The sequence below is a fragment of the Mytilus edulis genome, chromosome 9 (genome assembly GCF_963676685.1).
Source record: "Mytilus edulis chromosome 9, xbMytEdul2.2, whole genome shotgun sequence".
Taxonomy (NCBI): Eukaryota; Metazoa; Mollusca; class Bivalvia; order Mytilida; family Mytilidae; genus Mytilus; species Mytilus edulis.
The window spans coordinates 29,653,651-29,674,704 of NC_092352.1; the positions used below are offsets into that span (position 1 = coordinate 29,653,651).

Consider the following 21,054-nt stretch of genomic DNA (forward strand, 5'->3'; position numbering starts at 1 on the left):
ATTTAGAATATTCCAATATAATGCTTATATCATATTTTGAACTAACCCATGAACAAAGATTTTCAATATTAGTTTATAATTTATTAACATTTTTTTATTACAATATAAAAGTTGCCTCCTAACAAAAGGTATCATCAACTCTTAGTTGATGCCTGGTGAACCCAGTCTATAACTTCTGTCAATCCTTTACCATTAAAGGCACTTATTTCTAAAATTGTAATTTGATGTTTTGTATTCTGTCTAATATCGTCTATTCTCATCAAAGATTCCACTTCAAATCTTGATAAAGCTAAAGGCTGATCACTGCAAGTATAAAAATTATCATGTGAATATCTTATACCCTGTCATTTCTGTATTAATGAGACACATCATCCAACATATATAATAAAATTCTTATAAAATGAAAACATTTCATTTATTAATATTTAATACATACCATATCAAGTTTTTGTCAATACTTAGAATATAAAAAAAATATGTTGATGCTTCAGGCATGTTGATAAAAATGTACATGTACAATTCAATTACCAGTGAAAAGAGTGTCAAATATTTCATGTCTTGAGAAACATATTTAAACTTGTCAGTATCTTATGGAAGAGACTCTGAGTGATATTGAAAGAGACAAAATTCTAGACGAATACTGAGAAAAAAAACAACATTTATCAGTACTTTGAATGCTGTCCTCCATCTTGACAGTTACTGGATGGTCATCTACAATGCCCTTAAGATTTTCAAACTTATAAGAGCACCCCACATGTAAGCAGTACCGGTATATTTTTTCTATTCACTCTTCTGTTGAAGGCAGATCTTTAAGATTATCTTTAAATTTTTCTAGATTCTAGACGACTTATGACTTGACACATGTCTATTGTTGTCATTGACATATACCCCAAGACCCAAGTATCTGTTTTCATATTCCAAAACAGAAGTTTTCATTACAGTGTGCAAATAAAAAGTTAAAACTACAAACACTATTATTTGCTAACACATAACCTTAGTTACCCCTAATATTTATTAGTATATATATAATTTCTTTCGTTTGAACGAAGTGAATAAGAGTGAAATTATTTTCTCTTGTTTGTTCATGATGTATGTAGGTGTCGTGCTTATCGCACGGTCATTTTCCCCGCCAAAACGGGGGTTTTTGGTCATTCAGCACGACAGCGCCGAACCGTCAACACACATTTATTTATCTAAAGTTTAATTCTTAAGTAAGTTGGTAAATTTTTTGTAATGTCGGACCCTGAAGAGAGGGAAACCCCAGAACAGGAGGTGTCTCTTAGAGACGTTATGAAAGCTGTTAAAACCCAGGGTGACTTTAACGAAAAACTTAGGAAAGACATTTCCGATTTAAGACATGAAGTTCACGGGTCTACCGTTGCAGTTGCTTCCCAGGTTAAAAAGTTAAAAACTGAATCTCAATATAATTGGAAGTATGAGGGAAATAAGGTTCAATTTCTACTAAATACTGAATTTTTAGAAGACCTGACACAAGCTATTTGGGCCATTGATAATTCAAAGAGCGACTACGCACGGGAAACTATTACTGAAGTAATTGACAAGATTAAAAGACGAAATAAACTTGTTAAGATTGCCGATAGTAGTGAAGGGGGTTGGGAGACTGTTAGGCAATATGAAAGTAATCCAGTGGCCAGTGACTCCGACGATGAGAGCAAAATTAATAAAGCTGAGAGTAGGGCGATACGTAAACGTAATGCAAAAGGAAAAAAGTCTGCTTCTAAGAAGGCTAATTATTCTGTTCCTAGTACTCCTTCTCATTTTGTTGATACTTATCAAACAAAAAATCAGCCCTTTCGTGAACCCCAGTCATGGTACAATGGTCAAGCCTTGTATCAAAATCAACCCAGCACGAGCGGATATCAACGACAAAATAGACAAGGTGCATGTTATGGTTGTGGATCGTTCCAGCACTGGAGAAGCCAGTGTCCCTTCAATCCCAGACCTATCCAGCCAAAATCGAAATAGTACAGACTTTATAAAAGATGAGTATAATTGTAGCATAGATTATTTAATTGAAAATAATACAACTAAAGTATCTTCGATAAGTGACTCGGATAATCTCACTAATGATTACTACGAGTATGAACAGGGACAGGCACATATTATTGTGAAGGACAGGCTTAAAAGTCACTATTCTTTTTGGAAAAATATTGGTTGTTATGATTATATTTTAGATACTATTTTGAATGGTTACAAAATTCCTTTTTACAGTACCCCTCCTTCTATATGCTTAAAAAACAATCGATCGGCAATCATCCATAGCGAGTTTGTTACCGAAGCTATACATGATCTTCTTATAAGGGGTTTGATTGAGGTATGTGAATTTCAACCTTGTGTTGTAAATCCTCTTACAGTTTCAGCGTCGGACGGTAGGAAAAAACGCCTTATTTTAGACCTCCGTCATGTTAACAAACATCTTTGGAAATCAAGTGTAAAATTTGAAGATGTTCGCATAGCCATGCAGTTTATCACAAACAATTCTTTTTGTTTCCAGTTTGATATTGTGTCGGCATATCACCATGTTAATATTTTTATGCCACATACAGAATTTTTAGGGTTTTCCTGGAGGCATGAAAACACCGAAAAATGGTATAAGTTTTTGGTTCTCCCGTTTGGACTTTCGTCAGCATGTTATATATTTACTAAGATCACAAGACCACTTATAAAAAAGTGGAGGGGTGAAGGTAAACAAGTTTTAATGTACCTAGATGATGGTTTAGGCACTCATACGGACGAAGAAACTTGCAAAACTATGTCCAATCAAGTGAGACAAGATTTAATTCAGAGTGGATTTGTTCCTAAAAATGAAAAATCTAAATGGTCACCTATGAAACTTTTGGTATTTTTGGGTTATTCAATTGACACAAACCGTGGCACTATAGCCATTCCGAACGAAAGAGTTCAAAAGGTTTTAAAAACTATTGCTGACGTTGAATATTATGTATCTAAACATGGCAAAGTCCATGCACGATTGGTTGCTTCTTTAGTGGGACAAATAGTGTCCATGTCATACGTCATTGGAAACGTTGCTTATATCATGTCTAAACATTTAAGCATTGATATTTTAAGTATGACTTCGTGGAATAGTTGTATTGTTTTATCAACAGAAAGCTTGATACAAATTAAATTTTGGAGAGAAAATTTAGAACACGTAAATGTTAAAAAGTTTTCTTCAGATGTGTCATGTCAATCTGTAGTTTATATTGATGCAAGCAATACAGGATATGGTGGTTATGTTGTAGAAACACCTTTTAATATAGCACATGGTATGTGGTCCGAATGTGAGGCTTCAAAGAGTTCTACGTGGAAAGAGCTAAATGCTGTTAGAAATATTCTATTATCTATGATCAATGTATTAAAAGATAAACGAATTAAATGGTTCAGTGATAACCAGAATGTAGTAACTATTGTGGAAAAAGGTAGTATGAAACCTGAGTTACAGGATATTGCTATGTGCATTTTTGAGAATTGTTTGATACATAATATATCTATCGATGTAGTTTGGGTTCCTAGAACCTTGAATGAGAAAGCGGATTTCATCAGTCGTATTATTGATTATGACGATTGGGGTATTGACGAACAGTTATTTATGTATGTAGATTCCCTATGGGGACCTCATGAGATAGACTGGTTTGCAAATGATGACAATCATAAGTTAACGGTATTTTATTCCCGTTATTGGACGGTGAACTCGATGGGTATCGATGCATTCACTATTAACTGGCAAGGTGCCAATGGTTGGTTTGTACCACCTGTATGTTTAGTGTCTAAAGTAATAAGTTACATGAGGCAATGTTTTGCTCATGGGACACTTGTTTTACCTTTATGGAAGTCGGCAAGCTTTTGGCCGATGTTATGTCCTACGGGTGAAGGGTTCATTAAAGAGGTGAAAGGCTGTATAGATTTACCTACTAACAAGAAATTCTATACTTCTGGTAAAGGGAATAAATCAGTATTTGGAAATATTGATTTACCCTTCAGGGTGTTGGCTTTGAGACTTGATTTTGAACCTTTTTAACAACTAATATAAAAGTTCTTGAGTTGGTGGCGGTAATGTTACAGTAGGCCTGAGGGGCTGTGGTGGTGGTTTTAATCTTAAGTGAAATGGTAGACGAGTTATGTGAACATTAGATTGTGAAATTGTTTATATACAAATTGTATGTGCTTTGTACATTATGTTTTAATGTGATTTTTATTTTTACATATGTTTTTGCAGGCTTTACAAAGCGATCTGTTGGAATTACCTGATACTTTGATTGAGAAAATTCATTTACTTCCTGATCTGTTAACCGAAAGTAAATCTAACAACACCGTTCAAAATTATTATTATGGTTTTTTTAGATGGAAAAAATGGGCTTTATCTAATGGAATATCTAGTGAATTTATTTTACCGGCCAAACCAATACATGTGGCTATATATTTAGCATGTTTAGTGCAACAAAATCGTACGCCCAGTCCTATCAATCAAGCGTTTTATAGTATTAGATGGGCACATAAAATTATTAGTGTTATTTCTCCTACAGATTCTGATTTAGTGAAAAATATTCTTGAAGGAGCTAAGAGACGTCTATCTGTTCCGATTAAAAAGAAAGAACCGATCACTCCAGATATGCTTTCACAGATGTTCGACAGGTTATATTGTGAAAATAACCTTTACAACCAGCGTACTATTTCTGCTTGTTTGTTATCTTATTCTGGTTTTTTACGTGTTTCTGAATTGCTGAATTTGAGAACCTGTGATATTCAATTTTTTCTAAGTCATATGTCAGTATTCATACAGAAAAGTAAAACGGATATTTATAGAGATGGTGATCGAATAATCATTGCGAGAACCGGGAATAAATTATGTCCTGTGAAGAACTTGGAGAGTTTTTTAGAATGGAGCAATAATCCACTTGATACTGATGTTTTCGTATTTCAGAATTTGACAAAAACCAAGGAAAATTATGTGTTCCGAAAAGAAAACAAACCTCTTTCTTATACAAGAATGCGAGAGCTATTTATAGAAGCATTTTCTCCGATTGTGCCAAATATAAAATCTTTTGGCCTTCACAGTCTAAGGTCTGGTGGAGCTTCTGCAGCTTGTAATTTTGGTATTTCTGATAGACTTTTCAAAAGGCATGGACGTTGGAGGTCGGAGACAGCAAAAGACGGTTACGTTAAGGACTCGTTTTCGGACAGAATGTTAGTTTCACAAAATTTGGGTCTTTAGTATATTTTTCTAAATTAATTATTAGTCCTTTTTTACATATTGTCCCTTTCTTTGGTTCAGCAGCGGCGTTGTCGTGTGGCTTTGCACTTTATTTATGAGTTTATTGTTTTCTTCATACTGTTTAGCAGTATGTCATTTACATTTTCATCAATACGAAGAATTTGTGGTATATTGTATATGAGACCAATACGAAGTATTTGTGGTATATGGTATATGAGACCAATACGAAGTATTTGTGGTATATGGTATATGAGACCAATACGAAGTATTTGTGGTATATGGTATATGAGACGGCATTGAGTAGTAATTCTGTTTTTTGAATACAGAATGAAGTTTGTTACAAGAGAATAATAAATAATCCTGTTGTTATGATCATTGCATCTTTACAACAAACATTTGTCGCTTACTGAGAACATAATTACTTACCTTTTATTCAGTAAAAGTAATATTGGAGTATTCTGTACAGCAGTGCTATTAAGCACTGTCAGGAATTGTATACATGAGGCAGCTATTTGTAATGTATTTGATATATCTATCACAAACTGTAAAAAAGAAAAACTAATTTATAGTTCAGTTCATTAAAGCAAAAATTCCTTTCCATATAAACTTTCTTAAATCTTTCAAGCAGTAAAAAATGGAACACTTTTCATAATTTTTTGTCACATTCAACTTCAAAACGATTTTCCCAAGCAATGGAAGCATAGTATAAACATGTATAGTTAATGTTGTCATTTAAAAAAGCAAAATTAACAGTTTCATACTTTCTTCTTTATAACTTTCACACTAGTTCTTTGCAATGTAATAAGAGCTCGATTCATTTACAGTGGTCAAATTTTGAGAACTTACAATGTTTTCTGAACTTCTGAAGGTAAAACTATGTACGAGCAATATAATTGGCAGTTAAACTTATACAATAGAATAATGAAAATACAGATTAGATGTAACTTACATAAAAATAAAATTGAGAATAGAAATGGGGAATGTGTCAAAGAGACAATAATTCAAGGCCATCAATGGTTTTTCAACACAGCGAGAAAAATCCAGCATTCTTATGTGGGGTTCAGCTGGACTGTGCACTAGTAATTTCACTTTCAGTAAAAATACTTGTTTGATACCAGAAAAATTTCAACTGTGGGGATATACATGTATTAACTATCACAAATTCCTACTTACAATCAATGCTGTTAAATCTTTAAGATAACTGTTCCATATAGGACACATGCATCCTCCAACCTCTCTTATAACTGTTTCTTGCTTCTTACCAGTAGGAACATTCACCAGATTGGTACCTACCTATTTATCAAAAAATGTAATTCATTTATATAAAATTGGCATTGTGTAATGTTGGCCATAGGGAAAACAAAATATTTATGGTTGAACATGTCATCTCTCATTAGTAAGAATGCACTCTTAATAACCAAAACACTCTGGAGAAATGGCTTTCAATGACTTGCAGTCAGATATATGAGATAAATACTGTGATGCAGCAAACTCAATGAAACCATATTGTTTTGTAACAAATAAAAATTAAAGTGATCTACTGCTATGATTTTACAGAAATACTTGCTATAAACTTCCATTATAAAGCACCAAAAGATTAGATAAATAAATTAAAGTTATAACATTTAATTTATACACTAAATATATGCTAACTAATATACCCTCAAATCAGAGTAAAAAGGTGCATGAAAAGTGTGTCATTAGAAACTAGAGGCTCTAAAGAGCCTGTGTCGCTCACCTTGGTCTATGTGAATATTAAACAAAGGACACAGATGGATTCATGACAAAATTGTGTTTTGGTGATGGTGATGTGTTTGTACATCTTACTTTACTAAACATTCTTGCTGCTAACAATTATTTCTATCTATATTGAACATGGCCCAGTAGTTTCAGTGGAAAATGTTAGTAAAAAATTACAAATTTTATGAAAATTGTTTAAAATTGACTACAAAGGGCAATAACTCCTAAAGGGGTCAACTGACCATTTCGGTCATGTTGACTTATTTGTAAATCTTACTATGCTGAACATTATTGCAGTTTACAGTTTATCTCTATCTATAATAATATTCAAGGTAATAACCAAAAACAGCAAAATTTCCTTAAAATTACCAATTCAGGGGCAGCAATCAAACAAGGGGTTGTCCGATTCATCTGAAAATTTCAGGGCAGATAGATGATGACCTGATAAACAATTTTACTCCCTGTCAGATTTGCTCTAAATGCTTTGGTTTTTGAGTTATAAGCCAAAAACTGCATTTAACCCCTATGTTCTATTTTTAGCTATGGCGGCCATCATCATTTTTGTAAAAGATTACGAAAAAATTGTTAAAGATGGACTAAAAAGGGCAATAACTCCTAAAGGGGTCAATTGACCATTTCGGTCACGTTGACTTTTTTGTAAATCTTACTTTGCTGAACATTATTGCTGTTTACAGTTTATCCCTATCTATAATAATATTCAAGATAATAACCAAAAACAGCAAAATTTCCTTAAAATTCCCAATTCAGGGGAAGCAACCCAAAAACGGGTTGTCCGATTCATCTTAAAATTTCAGGGCAGATAGATCTTGACCTGATAAACAATTTAACCCCTGTCAGATTTGCTCTAAATGCTTTGGTTTTTGAGTTATAAGCCAAAAACTGCATTTTACCCCTATGTTCTATTTTTAGCCATGGCGGCCATCTTGGTTGGTTGGCTGGGTCACCGGACACATTTTTTAAACTAGATACCCAAATAATGATAGTGGCCAAGTTTGGTTTAATTTGGCCCAGTAGTTTCAGAGGAGAAGATTTTTGTAAAAGTTAACGACGACGACGGACGACGACGGACGCAAAGAGATGGGAAAAGCTCACTTGGCCATTCATGCCAGGTGAGCTAAAAATATAAGGAATGCCTCCAAATGCATTTGAAATCATTTCATTCTAAAAATTTCTACATACATATATATGTACAATGTAATGTTTGTTTGATATATATTTATTTTATTTTTTTACAAGGTACATTGTAAATATCAGTCTACTTACTGTAGGAATAGTAGATGGGATCTCTCCAAGTTTGTCAATTTCTTTAACACTATCTGTGCAGAAGTTAAGGAATTCAAAAAACAAAAGATAAAAGCATTCTAAATAATTACATCAAGTTTTCCAGCAAATGCAAGATACATGTACTTCATGATATTGTGATATACATGTATGATATCTGATGATCTGAATACAGTGAAAATTATATAATAGTGACTTTTGATAGACAAATATTATCATAAGGACAGTATTTACATAAATATGTCATCTATTGTTTCCTGGTATTTATAAATAACACATCCATACATGTACATGGATCCAAAAAAACATGCAGTAGTGAGTGTACTGTTGAATATGAGAGTTGAGGCTAAAACTATCTTGATACCCTACAAGGCAACCTATTTTTATATATCATTTGTTGTCCTGAAAACATTTTTTACCCTTATATTATGATAAACATGTAAATACTTGTAATTTTTACATTTTCAAGTATACAATACATCAAACATTACTTTTAAAGACAAATCTGCTACATTGTATAATGGTCATCTCTGTTAACATGGTCAAGAAAAACCTTATTTGTCACTTCACTCTCTTTTTGCCAAGCAGTAATTATACCCAAGAATTCTGAATCTCAACTAAAGGATCATCGACCTTTTTTATAATGTTAAATTTCTCTCATGCTGACTGTAAAAAAATGGGGCGGGTGGGAGGATTTTATTTTTTAAATTTTATTCAATTTGAAACCTTCTTGTGGCGTGAACTTCATATATATGCAAGTGTTACAATTACAAAATTTAGCTTATATCATGTAAATGTTTAAACATGTATAAAGAATCGTACATAATTCTTGAATAAACATCTCTGATTTGCAACGCGGGCTGTTCTACATGCAATTGCTACTTTAGAAACATATTTTCAGCAAACAGTTAAACCATGGAGAAATTCTCTATTCATTTGACTATCTATTCCAAATTTATTTTGCTCTCTAAGCGATGGTTTGTAGTCCCCATAAACTTATGCAAATGCAATGGTATGCAACACAAGTATTATGAATGAAATGAACACTCAAACAAGTGTTGCCAGGAATAGTAAAGTTGGCGCTTTTAAGATTCTCAAGTTATGCAAGAAGTGACACATATATAATTACATTATAAATGGTATTTTGTGTTTTTAAACAAAAACAATAGCCATAGGTATATCTAAGGGGTTTCTAGTACACAATGTGTATGTTTGCCGACTTTTTGAACTCTTTTTTTTCTACCAATTTGTTCCACGATCCGACTTTTTGAACTCTTTTTTTTCTACCAATTTGTTCCACGATTCTTGCACTTTGGAAATCATTCACAGCCAAAATTTGCTTACACAAAGTCAATGTATTATTAAATAAATCCACAATTTTCTGATGTAAGAAATTTCCAATTTGAGACATACCGCGATTTGCATTGGACACAGCGTATTTAATAGTCGTAACCCGAATATTTCATGCCCTTCTGGTAATCTTTCTATATTCTCCGTAGATGATACTGTCATCATTGAGTAGCAGATTTTGTCAACATAATCGTTTTAAAGTACTCGAAACAAGAAATATGAAAACCAAAATTTTATAAACAGGAAGTTCGAATGAAACGAAATTATTGATGGTTACCGGTAACGGAAATGAACAAAATCCGGAAATCGTAAATTTTGCAAAATAAAAAAAATCGGGGCGGGACGATTTCAGAGGGGTGGGCGGGGATGAAAATCTATCAATTAATTTTAATTTGCCTTACAAACACTTCTTTTGAACACTGGTGGGTAGGGTATCAGGTCCGTTCGCGCCCAATATACTTTCGCACCTCACATGTAATCACCCGGAGTCTGTTCGCACCCTACACTTTCGCGCCCAATTTGTATTAGAATTTCAGTTGAATATATATGAAATTTTTTTTACATGTATATACCAAATAACTTTATTTTCTCGAATGGAATTATCATATATTCAGTCTTCACGATGAACTCTTATATCTACAGGCCCGGAGCTCAATTTCTGAAAATTTTTAGTTAGATTCTGTTGGCCTGTAGATATGATTTTTACAGGCCAGAGAGCAATTTTACAAGCCTGGGCTGCCATTCAGCGTATGATTACTGCTAATTGGTAACTTTACACAGCCTAATTTGGACCTTTTGGTGTTATTTTATAGTGTTAAAAAATCATGATTGTTGTTTTAAGTCTTTTAACTTGCTTTGATGTCCATACCTGCATATATTTAGCTTGGTATGACTAAAACTTTGGTGATTTTAAATGAAATACAAGAAATATAATTGTTTTTAACAGCTTGTCTCCTTTGATTTCATTTGTGTTTGGACAAGTATGACAAATTATGACTAAAAAAAAAATATTTATAGCAATACACTTTCCAAAACTCGTTTACAAATTAATGAATTACTAAACACAAAACAAATAAAATTTTGACTTTATTTCTTTTTACAAATAAAAAGTGAGAAGATACAATGTACAATTTAAATTATATTTCATAGTATATGATAATTTTGGGCACGAATGTGTAGTGTGCGAACGGACTTTGGGTGCGAATGTGTAGGGTGGGAACGTGAAAGGGGGCGAACATGAATGGGTGCGAATGTGATTGGGCGCGAACGGTCCCGGATTCCATGGGTAGTTGACTCATTTGAAATCATACCACACCTTAAAGTTTAAGATAGAATTCAACGTGTGCCAGTACGAAATGGCAAAGGTAAAAGATTCTGTGCACCGAGGTACAGATTATTTCTGAAATAAACATTGTGATTTAATGAATGTATAATTTTTATGTAACTATACAATCATAATTTTTTTGACTGGAGTTTAAACTTCTATTTTTACTGCTGAATGATATGTTAACACAATCAAAGTCTGAAGGATACGAAAATTCTGAAGTCTTTTTAAAAGCAGAGTCTTCCCAACTCCAGTTGGACCGATGATCAAGCACATTTTAATCACATATCAGTATTGTGTTTTGTTGTGTGTAAAACAGTTGGAATGTTTACATCGCTTACGCCCATTACGAATAACATCCGGTAAAGACAAAATACATTATTTTAAAATACAATACGATTTTATACCATCAAAATAATATTTTTATTTCATCAAAAATATTTTCGTGAATATGAATACATCATTGATAGAGTTAATTAAAATTTAGATATGTGTTATTTGTATTACCACAAGGGACGTCATCAACACTTGAGTCACGGAAGTTCACGAGAAGGAGACACTAATCTATCTGCGCTAATAAATTAGCCAAAATGTTTTCAGGATCATCAGCTGGCTTTAACAGGGCTTTAGGTAATATATCATCTAAATACTCACTTTAATTATTCTCATTTACAAACATTTTTTCATAGTACCACCGGATAGAAAAATAAATATGCGTATCGATTTTTCATTTTTTTATAGCCTAAGTTATAATCTGACTGACATGACAGGATGCAGCAGTTGGTAGATCTGTCTACGAATTTATATGGATTTCAATACATATTAAGTGTACACTGTTGAAAAATAAACCATGTTCTTAATTATGACTGTTGTCAGTGTTGACATTATTCATGATCCATGTTATCCATTTCTGTTTATAAAGTACTATGATTAAAAACTTATACAACACAAAACCTTTAAAAAGAGTGTGAATGTGATTTTCTTCTTCTTACAATACAGTGCAGTCCTCTAATTGAGTATTATTGCACTATTGCCCATGCTGGGGGTGACAACAAAGGTGCCAAAAAAATATTTACAGGTGCAAGTTAAAATAGTCTAATGGTGCGATTAAGTGATACTGCAGCTCAGTACCCCTTGCTTGAAAGCATCTAGTGAGGTACTGTCCACCAAAGGTTGTGGACGGCTGTTCCATATCCGTATCATATTCTGTCTGGAAAGAAGGAATGCCTGTATGTTGAAGTTCTGGCAGACGGTACGAGAAATCGTGTTGTGTGTTCTCTAGCTACGGATGTTGTATTGTGTACATGTAGCTCTAGCGGTGGTATTGCTACGAGTCCATGTACTATTCTGTACATCATTACTGCTTTGCAGTTGGCCCTCCTCTCGTCTAGTGGTTGCCACTGTAGAGTTTTTAGCATTGATTTTACGCTGCTGGTATGTTGGTAGTTGTTCAGTACAAACTGGGCTGATCTTCTTTGCACACTTTCTAGTTTCTGTATGTTAAGGTTGGTGAACGGGTCCCAGACTGAGCATGCATACTCAAGCAATGGTCTTACTAGCGTTGCATACATGTACAGCTTTTGTTTGTTTGGGACAGTGCTGAAGATTTCTTTGGATGAAGGCTTTGGTTGAGTTTGCCTTTTTAGCTACATTGTATGCTCTCTATGTGTATGTTCCAATTAATAGTTTTGTGGATTGTTACGCCTAGATATTTTGCTGAGTCAACCAGTTCTAGATTATGCCCATGGATGTTGTAGCTTGTTGGTTACGCGTAGCAGTTGGCATTTGCTGGGATGGAATTCCATTTGCCAATCTGATTCCCATCTGAGCAAGTTGTTCATGTCTTCTTGTAGTAGCTGTTAGTCTGCATCATTTTGGATCCTTCTGTACAGTACGCAGTCATCTGCAAATAAGCGAACTGATGATGACTGTATGTAGTCTGGTAGGTCAAATGGACCCAGATTCTATACAATCAAGATACAAAATGTATTCCACACATTTATTTTATAATGGAAATAATATGAGGCAGGTGTTACCTGTGAAAGGGAATAAAGTCTGTATCAATTATTTTTGTATGGCCCTGCAACGAAGTTGTCGGTGCCATATAGTTTTACCCTTGTCCGAAATTCTGAAATTCCGTAATTCCGTCATTCCACAACAAACCATTATACAGAGTTTTTTTCTAAACGCCTTCAGATATTGGGCTGATTTTTGGTGATTTTTGGTATATGAGTCAACCATGATGAGTTACAGTTCAAGTTTAAGTTTTGTTCTGAGTGGCTTATTTTAAGTGAAATTACGGGCTCTGGACTTTGATAAATAGTTGAAAATCACAGTTATAGAGAGTTTTTTTCTAAACTCATTCAGATATTGGGCTGTTTTTTGGTATGTGAGTTAACATGATGAGTTACAGATCAAGTTTAAGTTTTGTTCCACTACCCTAATTTTTGCCGAAATTACAGGCTATGATGGACTTTGATAAATTGTTAAAAATCATAGTTATACAGACTTTTTTTCTAAACGCTTTCAGATATTGGGCTGATTTTATGTATGTGAGTTACTCATGATGAGTTACAGATCTAGATCAAGTTTAAGTTTGTTCCACTCGGCTAATTTTTGCCAAAATAAAGGGTTTACATCTTGAAAATTGTTGAAAAATCACAGTTAAATGCATACTTTTTTCTATACGCCTCCAAATTTTGAGCTGATTTTTGATATGTGAGACTACCATCATGTTTGTATCCACATGTGTTATTGAAATTGCAGGTTTTTCAATTTTTTGAGACGGGGCCATTCGTGTCGCTTTGACTTATCTAGTTTCATTCTAACATATTTAAATGTTCTAAAAGAAACGGAAATACCGAAAGTTTTCCAATGTTAGTCCTGTTGTTAGGAATACTCAAAGTCTCACGACAAACGAGACTGGAAGAAAGAAAGAGATTTCTGTGCAAATAGAAAAATTAGAAAAAAAAGGTCATGATTTTGTGTTCAAAAGTACAGTGGAAATTAAATATTTATATTTTTTTTAATTGATTTTTCTAAGTACTATTAAAGGGGACTACAGTTTTTGTTCTTCCCCTTCTAATTGTGCATAGCTTCTCATTTTGACAAACATTTAATGATCATGATGATTATTAACTGTTGTGTACACATGCAATGGATACCGGGTAGTTACAATACAAATAAATGAATTTACATAACAGTGCCAAAATGAATAAGAAATGTTTATAGAAAAGACAGCTTTTTTATGCACCACAGCCACCACTGGAAGGGGAAGGGGGACATTAATTGTTACTCTTTACCATCCTTCTGTAGTTTCTGTCCATTCCATTTTCATTTCTGCATTCCTTTTCCAAATTTAAAAAAAAATCATACACAATGCTAAGAACCCTAATTCTCAGACAGAGTTGGAATTTGGTCAGTGTCAGAGTCACTCAATGTTCTAGAGCTATGCCCCTTATGATTGTGAAAATTGCATGTGTTTGTTCCTGCTCTCTAACAGAAGTTGGCCTAATGCAAATTTCCTAAAACTCATACACAATGTCAAGGCCCACAACACGCAGACAGAGACCAAATTTTGGTAGTGATTTATGCCCCTTTTTAACCTAAAGCTTGATCCAGAATATTTGTGTTCTCTTTTTGTCATCTAAATTTAATCATATTTACCAGGGACTGATTTTGGCATTTGAATTTCCATCATGAACATGATGAAGTTTAGATGCTTTGTTCTCAGTGAACATCATAGAACTGAAACAAGTCACAAAAATCTGATTTGAGATACAAATTCTAATCATTCTATCAACCCAACTTACATGAAATGTATACCAATTTAGAATTTTCTATGTAAAAGTATGTATAAATGTAACATTCTAGTATATATACTTAAATGAATCTTTCCTGTTTTATTTTCCAGAGAAAGCAACCAGTCAGTTACTTTTAGAACCAGACTGGGATTCTACTATGCAGATATGCGATATAATTAGACAAGGAGATGTTCAGTAAGTACATAAAAATAATTAAAAGCAGTGTCAGATATTCTGACAATCCAAGATGCATGTAAAAACATATTTGTTTTTAACAGTCACATGGACTTGACAAGTTTGATCCATAGGGCAATAAGACAAATCCATCAGCATGATCAGTAAAGTACAAAATCTAAAAGTACAAAATCTATGACTTGACTGTATTCTAAACTCCCAATCAGGGTTTCCCCTGGGTCAATTATTTTTTTCGCCACCTCTTTCGCCAGAACAATATATTTTTCGCCACTTTATTATTTATTTCGCCAAGTAACATAAATATATTTTTCGTTTAAAATTTACCTTTTTTTCTACCCCCTCCCTTAAATAAGATGATTTTGCCCCATTGTGTCTATGTTATCTTCTCAAACTTATTTAAGAGTCTACATTTTAATGAATAAACACTAATCATTTACTTTAAAACAACAGATTTTTTTAACTTAAAAGGGAAAAATATTCATTGTATTTTTAACAACTTTTCTAAATGAGGGGACCACTATACTTTTAATAATAAAGAAGCTATAAGTCCTGGAATATAACAAAATTAGTGGTCATGTTTTGATCATATAATACCAGTATAGTTTGTAGGGAAAGTTTCTTTAAAAGAAAAATACTGATGTGCCCTTTTTACAACAAAACAAAAGCTTTTATCACATGAAATTGATCCCTCATTTCATGTGAGTCATTACATTGAAGGGTTACTCACATTCGAGGGGTTGTTCCCAACCTTTTGGATAGATTTCTTCATAACGACTGTTTTCTTTTTCTTGGCCATTGTAAATGAAAAAGTTAAGACGTAAAACTATGCTTGAAACACGTGTGTCACTCAAACGACTTTAAAGTAGTCTCCCTAATCAATTACCTATATTAAAGTCAAAGGATAATTAAAGTTTAAATCCGAGATTTTTCTTGCTTTTGAACATTTTTCATCACAACAACAGCTTTCTTTTTTAAACTATCTTTAAAAGGAGAGGAGACGTCAAAAGTTTGCTTCAAACACATGCGTTGCAAAGTGGTAAATAAATTCTGTATGTGACATTTAGCAGAAGCCATTTAACCATATCATTTTGTCAAACAATTCAATCAACACCTTTATTAATTAGTCATTTGTTGTCGATAGCTATAAAATGCAATCAGCTGATTGTTGATTTTCTGTCCAAATCTTAATGAGGTCAAGGTGAATTCCGTGTATTGTCTGATCGGTTAAAGTCCGAGAAACTAAAAAAAAAGTAAATAAACAAGATGGAGGAAAATAAATCGTTATATATATTTAATTCGCAAAATTCTTTCGCAAGTGAAGAATTTTTATCGCCACAATTATTAATCGCCAGCGGAAACCCTGCTCCCAATTTTAAAAGATGCTCATACATGTTATAAAATAAGACTCTGTTTAACCAATGTCAGAGCTCTCAAAGAAGTAATTTCAATCATTTAAAAAAAATATAAGGTGTGGCAGTCAACTCTTTGGTTTTTTTTAATCAGTGAAATATAAGAAAGGTATATCTGTATGTCATGTATGTAGACAAAAGTATGTTCAATATGGAAAAAAAACCCAGTTTAGAAATAGTCCTTTACATGTTTGGCTAGAACTGCTTAGAACTAAAATATAGATACATAATTACAAGTAAAGCATTCCCAAATAATAAATTATATGCAAGTGGAAACATGCATGTATGTGAGTACTTCTATAATAAATCTAATTATCTGTTTATTTGAGATACATAATAGTAAAATATTTGACCAATTTTATATTTCTAACCTTCAACCTGTTGCTAAATTTTATTTTTGATAATGACAGTAAGTAGAAGTCAATTGTCATTATATATGAGTAATATTCATACATTCAGGCCTAAATATGCTGTTGCTGCTATGAAGAGAAAGATATCTGCAGAGAATCCTCATGTAGAAATATATGCCTTACAGGTAAATACACATTTTTTAATAAAAAATAATTCAGTTCTAAAGACACATTAGAAGTAATATTAGAAAATGTATAATCTTAGTTTTGATGAAAAAGAATGACATATAGGTCTACAAATTTTATAAAATATGCAAAAAAAAAAGAAATGGGGTAAACATCAATATACATTTTGTGTGTAAACTGTATATGCAATTTTTTTTCCTAATACAGAGAGGATATTTATTAAGAGAAAGCTGTATACCTGTTGCACATTTATAAGCTAGTTAGTTTAACACATTTACTAAAACCATCTGTTGCTAAATTATGTTAATATTTATATATAGGTACTTGAATCCTGTGTAAAGAACTGTGGATCATTGATTCATGAAGAGATTGCAACTAAAGAATTCATGGAGTTTTTAAAGGACTTGCTAAAGGTATGACACATTTGGTATATGAATAGTATATTGAACTGTTGCAATTTCCGAATATAAAATACTCATCATACTAAACTCAATTGTCATTAGACTGTGAAATAAATTCATAATAGGAATTTTTTATTTTAACAATCAACTAGCTGTTTTCATAGCTCCTCAAATTTGTGAACTTCTCATAATTTTGTTTTTAGCATTTTGCTAGTTTGATTCTAATTGACCTGAAATTTTCTTCTGCATTTGGGCCACAATTACATTTTATAATACCAATACCCAATTTCCATTGCTGGCTTCTTAATGCCACTTTCATGTTTCAGCACGAAAGTGGCAACTGTAAGTGTTTGAATGGATGGACCATTGTGGAAAATATGTAATATGTGTACATTTTAATGCATTTCAGGAGAAACTATTTTATTGTTTAAAAAATCCACTTCTTCCAAATACATCAAGTAAATAATTCCTAATGGTGAAGAAAGTAACCCTAATCTTTGTAAATATTTGTTTTTAGATAAGACCTGATACTGTGAAGAATAAGATTCTAGAGTTGATTCAAGTTTGGTCACATGCATTTCGTAACGAACCCAGTTATAAAGTAGTCCAGGATACTTACAACTTAATGAAGTTGGAAGGTAATGTTCAAAGTAGTTTAGATTTTTATGATGTACTCATTTTGTTTGAGATATCAATGTAAATTTTCCAGTCAATCATTTTTAACAATAACAGTTATCTATTTAGTATTATATCATTTTTTTATCATTAATCAGAACAAAGTTCTAAAAGTGTTATTATATCATTTTTAGTACTTGCATTTTTCTTATTTGAAAACAAGTATGTCCTTCTGTTGATTGAAAAATAACATACAAACACCATGAGTTTATGCTTGGGCAAACTTGTACAAAAATCATCATCATGTGTAGTTGAAAACCTTTTGATTTCAGCATTAATGGTTGATGGTTCCAGTCAAAGCTTTGTCAAAGCAAAACCCTCTAAACATTCTGACTAAATTAATCAAGCTTTTCTTGCCAGACTACAAAACAATAATTCAGATTATGTTTTGAAAAGATGCTCTTTTTGTATAAGTGGCACCGTTATTTTATTTGGTAAACATTTGAAATAGTAATCCTATTAAATCATTACATCTTAAATGTTTGTGTATTATTGTTGAAACCCACGTAAAGTTTTGATGTTAATTAAGTTTTTTTTCCTGACAGGTCACACCTTTCCAACACTAAAAGAAGCTGATGCTATGTTTTTGGCAGAGAAAGCCCCTGAGTGGAAAGAGGGAGATTGTTGTAATAGATGTCGTACAAAGTTTGGTATGGTAAACAGACAGGTAGGTTTTCAAAATAGTGCAAATCAATTTTCATACCTGCCAACTGTCCCTATTTGTGGGGGATTTCCCCCATGGAGGCTTCCAAAAGGAAATTTTAAAAGAGAAATTTTGTCCACAGTTTTAAACAAAATAATTTATTTACAATGGCAATATTCTTGTAAAAGTATGAAGAAGCCAAAATACAACATTAAAATATACTCGAAGACCCCCTTGAAAATTTGTAGAACTATAAGAGCCATCTTGCACGTAAAAACCCCATGCGCATTTTGAAAAGTTGGCAGGTATGAATTTTTCAAGTAAGCCACCATACTGTTTCATCTAAAGTTACTGAAATTTTGAACAAAGACTTACAATGTCCAAAGAAACCATATAAAAGTCTAGTTAATAGCAATAAATGTATATGTCCCTGCATATGTTAATTTTGGTTGTTTTCTTTCAATGTCTATGTAAAATAATATTGTTGAAATCCAAATGCTTTGACTTATCATTAGGGATTTGAATCAAGCTTTTTAGAAGGTAAACCTACTTAATGATTGACTAAGTCATTCCATGAAACAAGCAACAATTCAGTGCAAATAAACTTTTCTGAATACTGGTATCTCTTATCTAACAATCAATACAGGGAATAAATTATAACTACTATGTCAAGTAGTCAAAACAATGATATTTATTACAGGATTAAATGATGAATCAGTGTGGGATATAATTTAAAATCATGCACATTTATATTTCAGCATCATTGTAGAAATTGTGGAGAAGTCTTTTGTGGAAAATGTTCAGCAAAATCCTCCATTATTCCTAAATTTGGAATCGAGAAGGAAGTCAGAGTGTGTGATTCATGCTTTGACATCTTGAATAAGTAAGTAACCTTTGTTAGTACCAAGACTGTGCTAGTCTTCAAAAAGTGGATTCAGAAAGATTGCTAGCAATCAAGTTTTTGTGACCAGTTCCAAACATTGGCACTAAATAGTGTTTCCTGCAGCTTTTAAAAAGGGCAGGGTAATTGTTAGCTCAGAGGGCACATTAAGCGCGATAGACAACAATTTTAGGGCACTTACTTAACATAAACAGGCAATTTCTATAAAATGGATTCATTTAAAAAATACTAGTTTAATGACCTCTTAATAGTTATTGTTCAAAATATATACATGTAATAGACTTCTTTCTGGGTCTATCATATTCTTGATGTGGGACCACATTGAAAAAAAATGTTGGTTTGCCAAAGCCAGAGTTCCATAAAAAAGATCAGGGTGATAGGTTGTTTTTTTTTTTTTAAATATGAATGGACTATTTAAAATGATTATAAACTTTAAGAATTGTCTGGTCATTTTTAGTAACCAAAATTTAGTAAATTACAAAAAAAAAATAACTTTACAAATTAACCCCTTCCCCTCTACACCCTTTTCCAAATTAAATTAATAGTTTTACTACTTTCATGGCACTACCATATCAGCTGTTTATTTTAAATGTCTATAAATAGCCAGAAATAGTTGTCTGTTACTTAGGTGTTTTCCCAAGTATTTTTCCCGCCTAAAATGATCATGTGACATGTTTGTAAACAAAAGACAACATTTCATCAAGGAATTCATTTATTTTCTGGATTATTCTGCTTTTAATAATTTAGTTTGGATTTTTATTCATTTCATTTAAGGTACAGTCAAGCATTTGTATTTAAAAATAGTTTGCAAAGAATTTTTACTTTTCACTTTGACAAATGTCTCATGATCGCCGTTCATTGGCTTGTTCAACCATGCAAACAATGTATATTATGTAAATTAGAAATCTATCAGCTGTCAAAAATATTGATCTAAGCAATCGATGTTTTGAAATCGTTTTCCGGTTTAGTTTCTTGTCAAAACAATGTCATATCATTAATCTTCTAGGCAAAACGATGTTTCTGGGACTTGGGGGATACAATCGGGACGCGTGATTAGTATCTGTATTCACTATTCAATCTATTGCAGTTTGCTAATCAGCTGATTACGAAATCGATTACAAAATGGCGTCCTAGTGAACTTTTGTTTACGTGTGAAGGGAAATAACTCGAGCGGTATTCATAAAATATGTCTTTCAGTACGGTAAAGGCATGGCGTCAGGAATTTCGACAAAACTAGGGCAGGGCGCCAAATTTTTTTCCCAAAAAGGGCAGGGCGTCGAGAAATCGCGGCAGGGCGCCATTACACGCCAAAACCACCTGTAGGAAACACTACTATGATCCCCTACTTTTCAGAAATACATAAAATTTGTAACACCTACATTTTAAGTCAATTCATCAATTAAAATTGAAATAAACTATTTAAATAAAGGTTTTATAGCTCATTGTGATGATCATAAGTTTTCCCTAGTTTAAAAACAAGCATTATAAAAAATCAATGTTTGCTGTCACTGTTACCTTTTTCAAGAGGAAACTACAAAACTT

At 32.7% G+C, this 21,054-nt stretch overlaps 4 protein-coding genes across 5 annotated transcripts in view; 3 read left to right on the forward strand and 1 right to left on the reverse strand.

Annotated features, from left to right (window-relative positions):
* On the reverse strand, positions 1-11,292 carry LOC139488060 (ADP-ribosylation factor-like protein 16). The gene is made up of 5 exons (XM_071273393.1): positions 11,159-11,292; positions 8,258-8,310; positions 6,407-6,526; positions 5,660-5,775; positions 1-303 (listed from the first exon to the last, which is right to left on the reverse strand). The coding sequence occupies exons 1-5, from the start codon at positions 11,223-11,225 to the stop codon at positions 135-137; spliced, it is 525 nt and encodes a 174-aa protein (XP_071129494.1). The 5' UTR covers positions 11,226-11,292; the 3' UTR covers positions 1-134.
* On the forward strand, positions 1,061-4,102 carry LOC139488045 (uncharacterized). Its single transcript, XM_071273361.1, has one exon. The coding sequence runs from the start codon at positions 1,634-1,636 to the stop codon at positions 4,037-4,039; it is 2,406 nt and encodes an 801-aa protein (XP_071129462.1). The 5' UTR covers positions 1,061-1,633; the 3' UTR covers positions 4,040-4,102.
* Positions 4,226-5,574, forward strand: LOC139489336 (uncharacterized). Its single transcript, XM_071275645.1, has one exon. It carries the CDS (start codon positions 4,226-4,228, stop codon positions 5,231-5,233), a length of 1,008 nt encoding a protein of 335 aa, XP_071131746.1. The 3' UTR covers positions 5,234-5,574.
* The window catches only part of LOC139488059 (hepatocyte growth factor-regulated tyrosine kinase substrate-like), a 23,607-nt gene continuing 13,836 nt past the window's right edge, over positions 11,284-21,054 (forward strand). For both annotated transcript variants that reach the window (XM_071273391.1, XM_071273392.1), the window contains exons 1-7: positions 11,284-11,579; positions 14,863-14,947; positions 16,816-16,891; positions 17,213-17,305; positions 17,811-17,931; positions 18,514-18,635; positions 19,370-19,494. In XM_071273391.1, the coding sequence (XP_071129492.1) occupies positions 11,540-11,579; positions 14,863-14,947; positions 16,816-16,891; positions 17,213-17,305; positions 17,811-17,931; positions 18,514-18,635; positions 19,370-19,494 (662 nt within the window). In that variant the 5' untranslated portion in view covers positions 11,284-11,539. The remainder of the gene's footprint in view (positions 11,580-14,862; positions 14,948-16,815; positions 16,892-17,212; positions 17,306-17,810; positions 17,932-18,513; positions 18,636-19,369; positions 19,495-21,054) is intronic.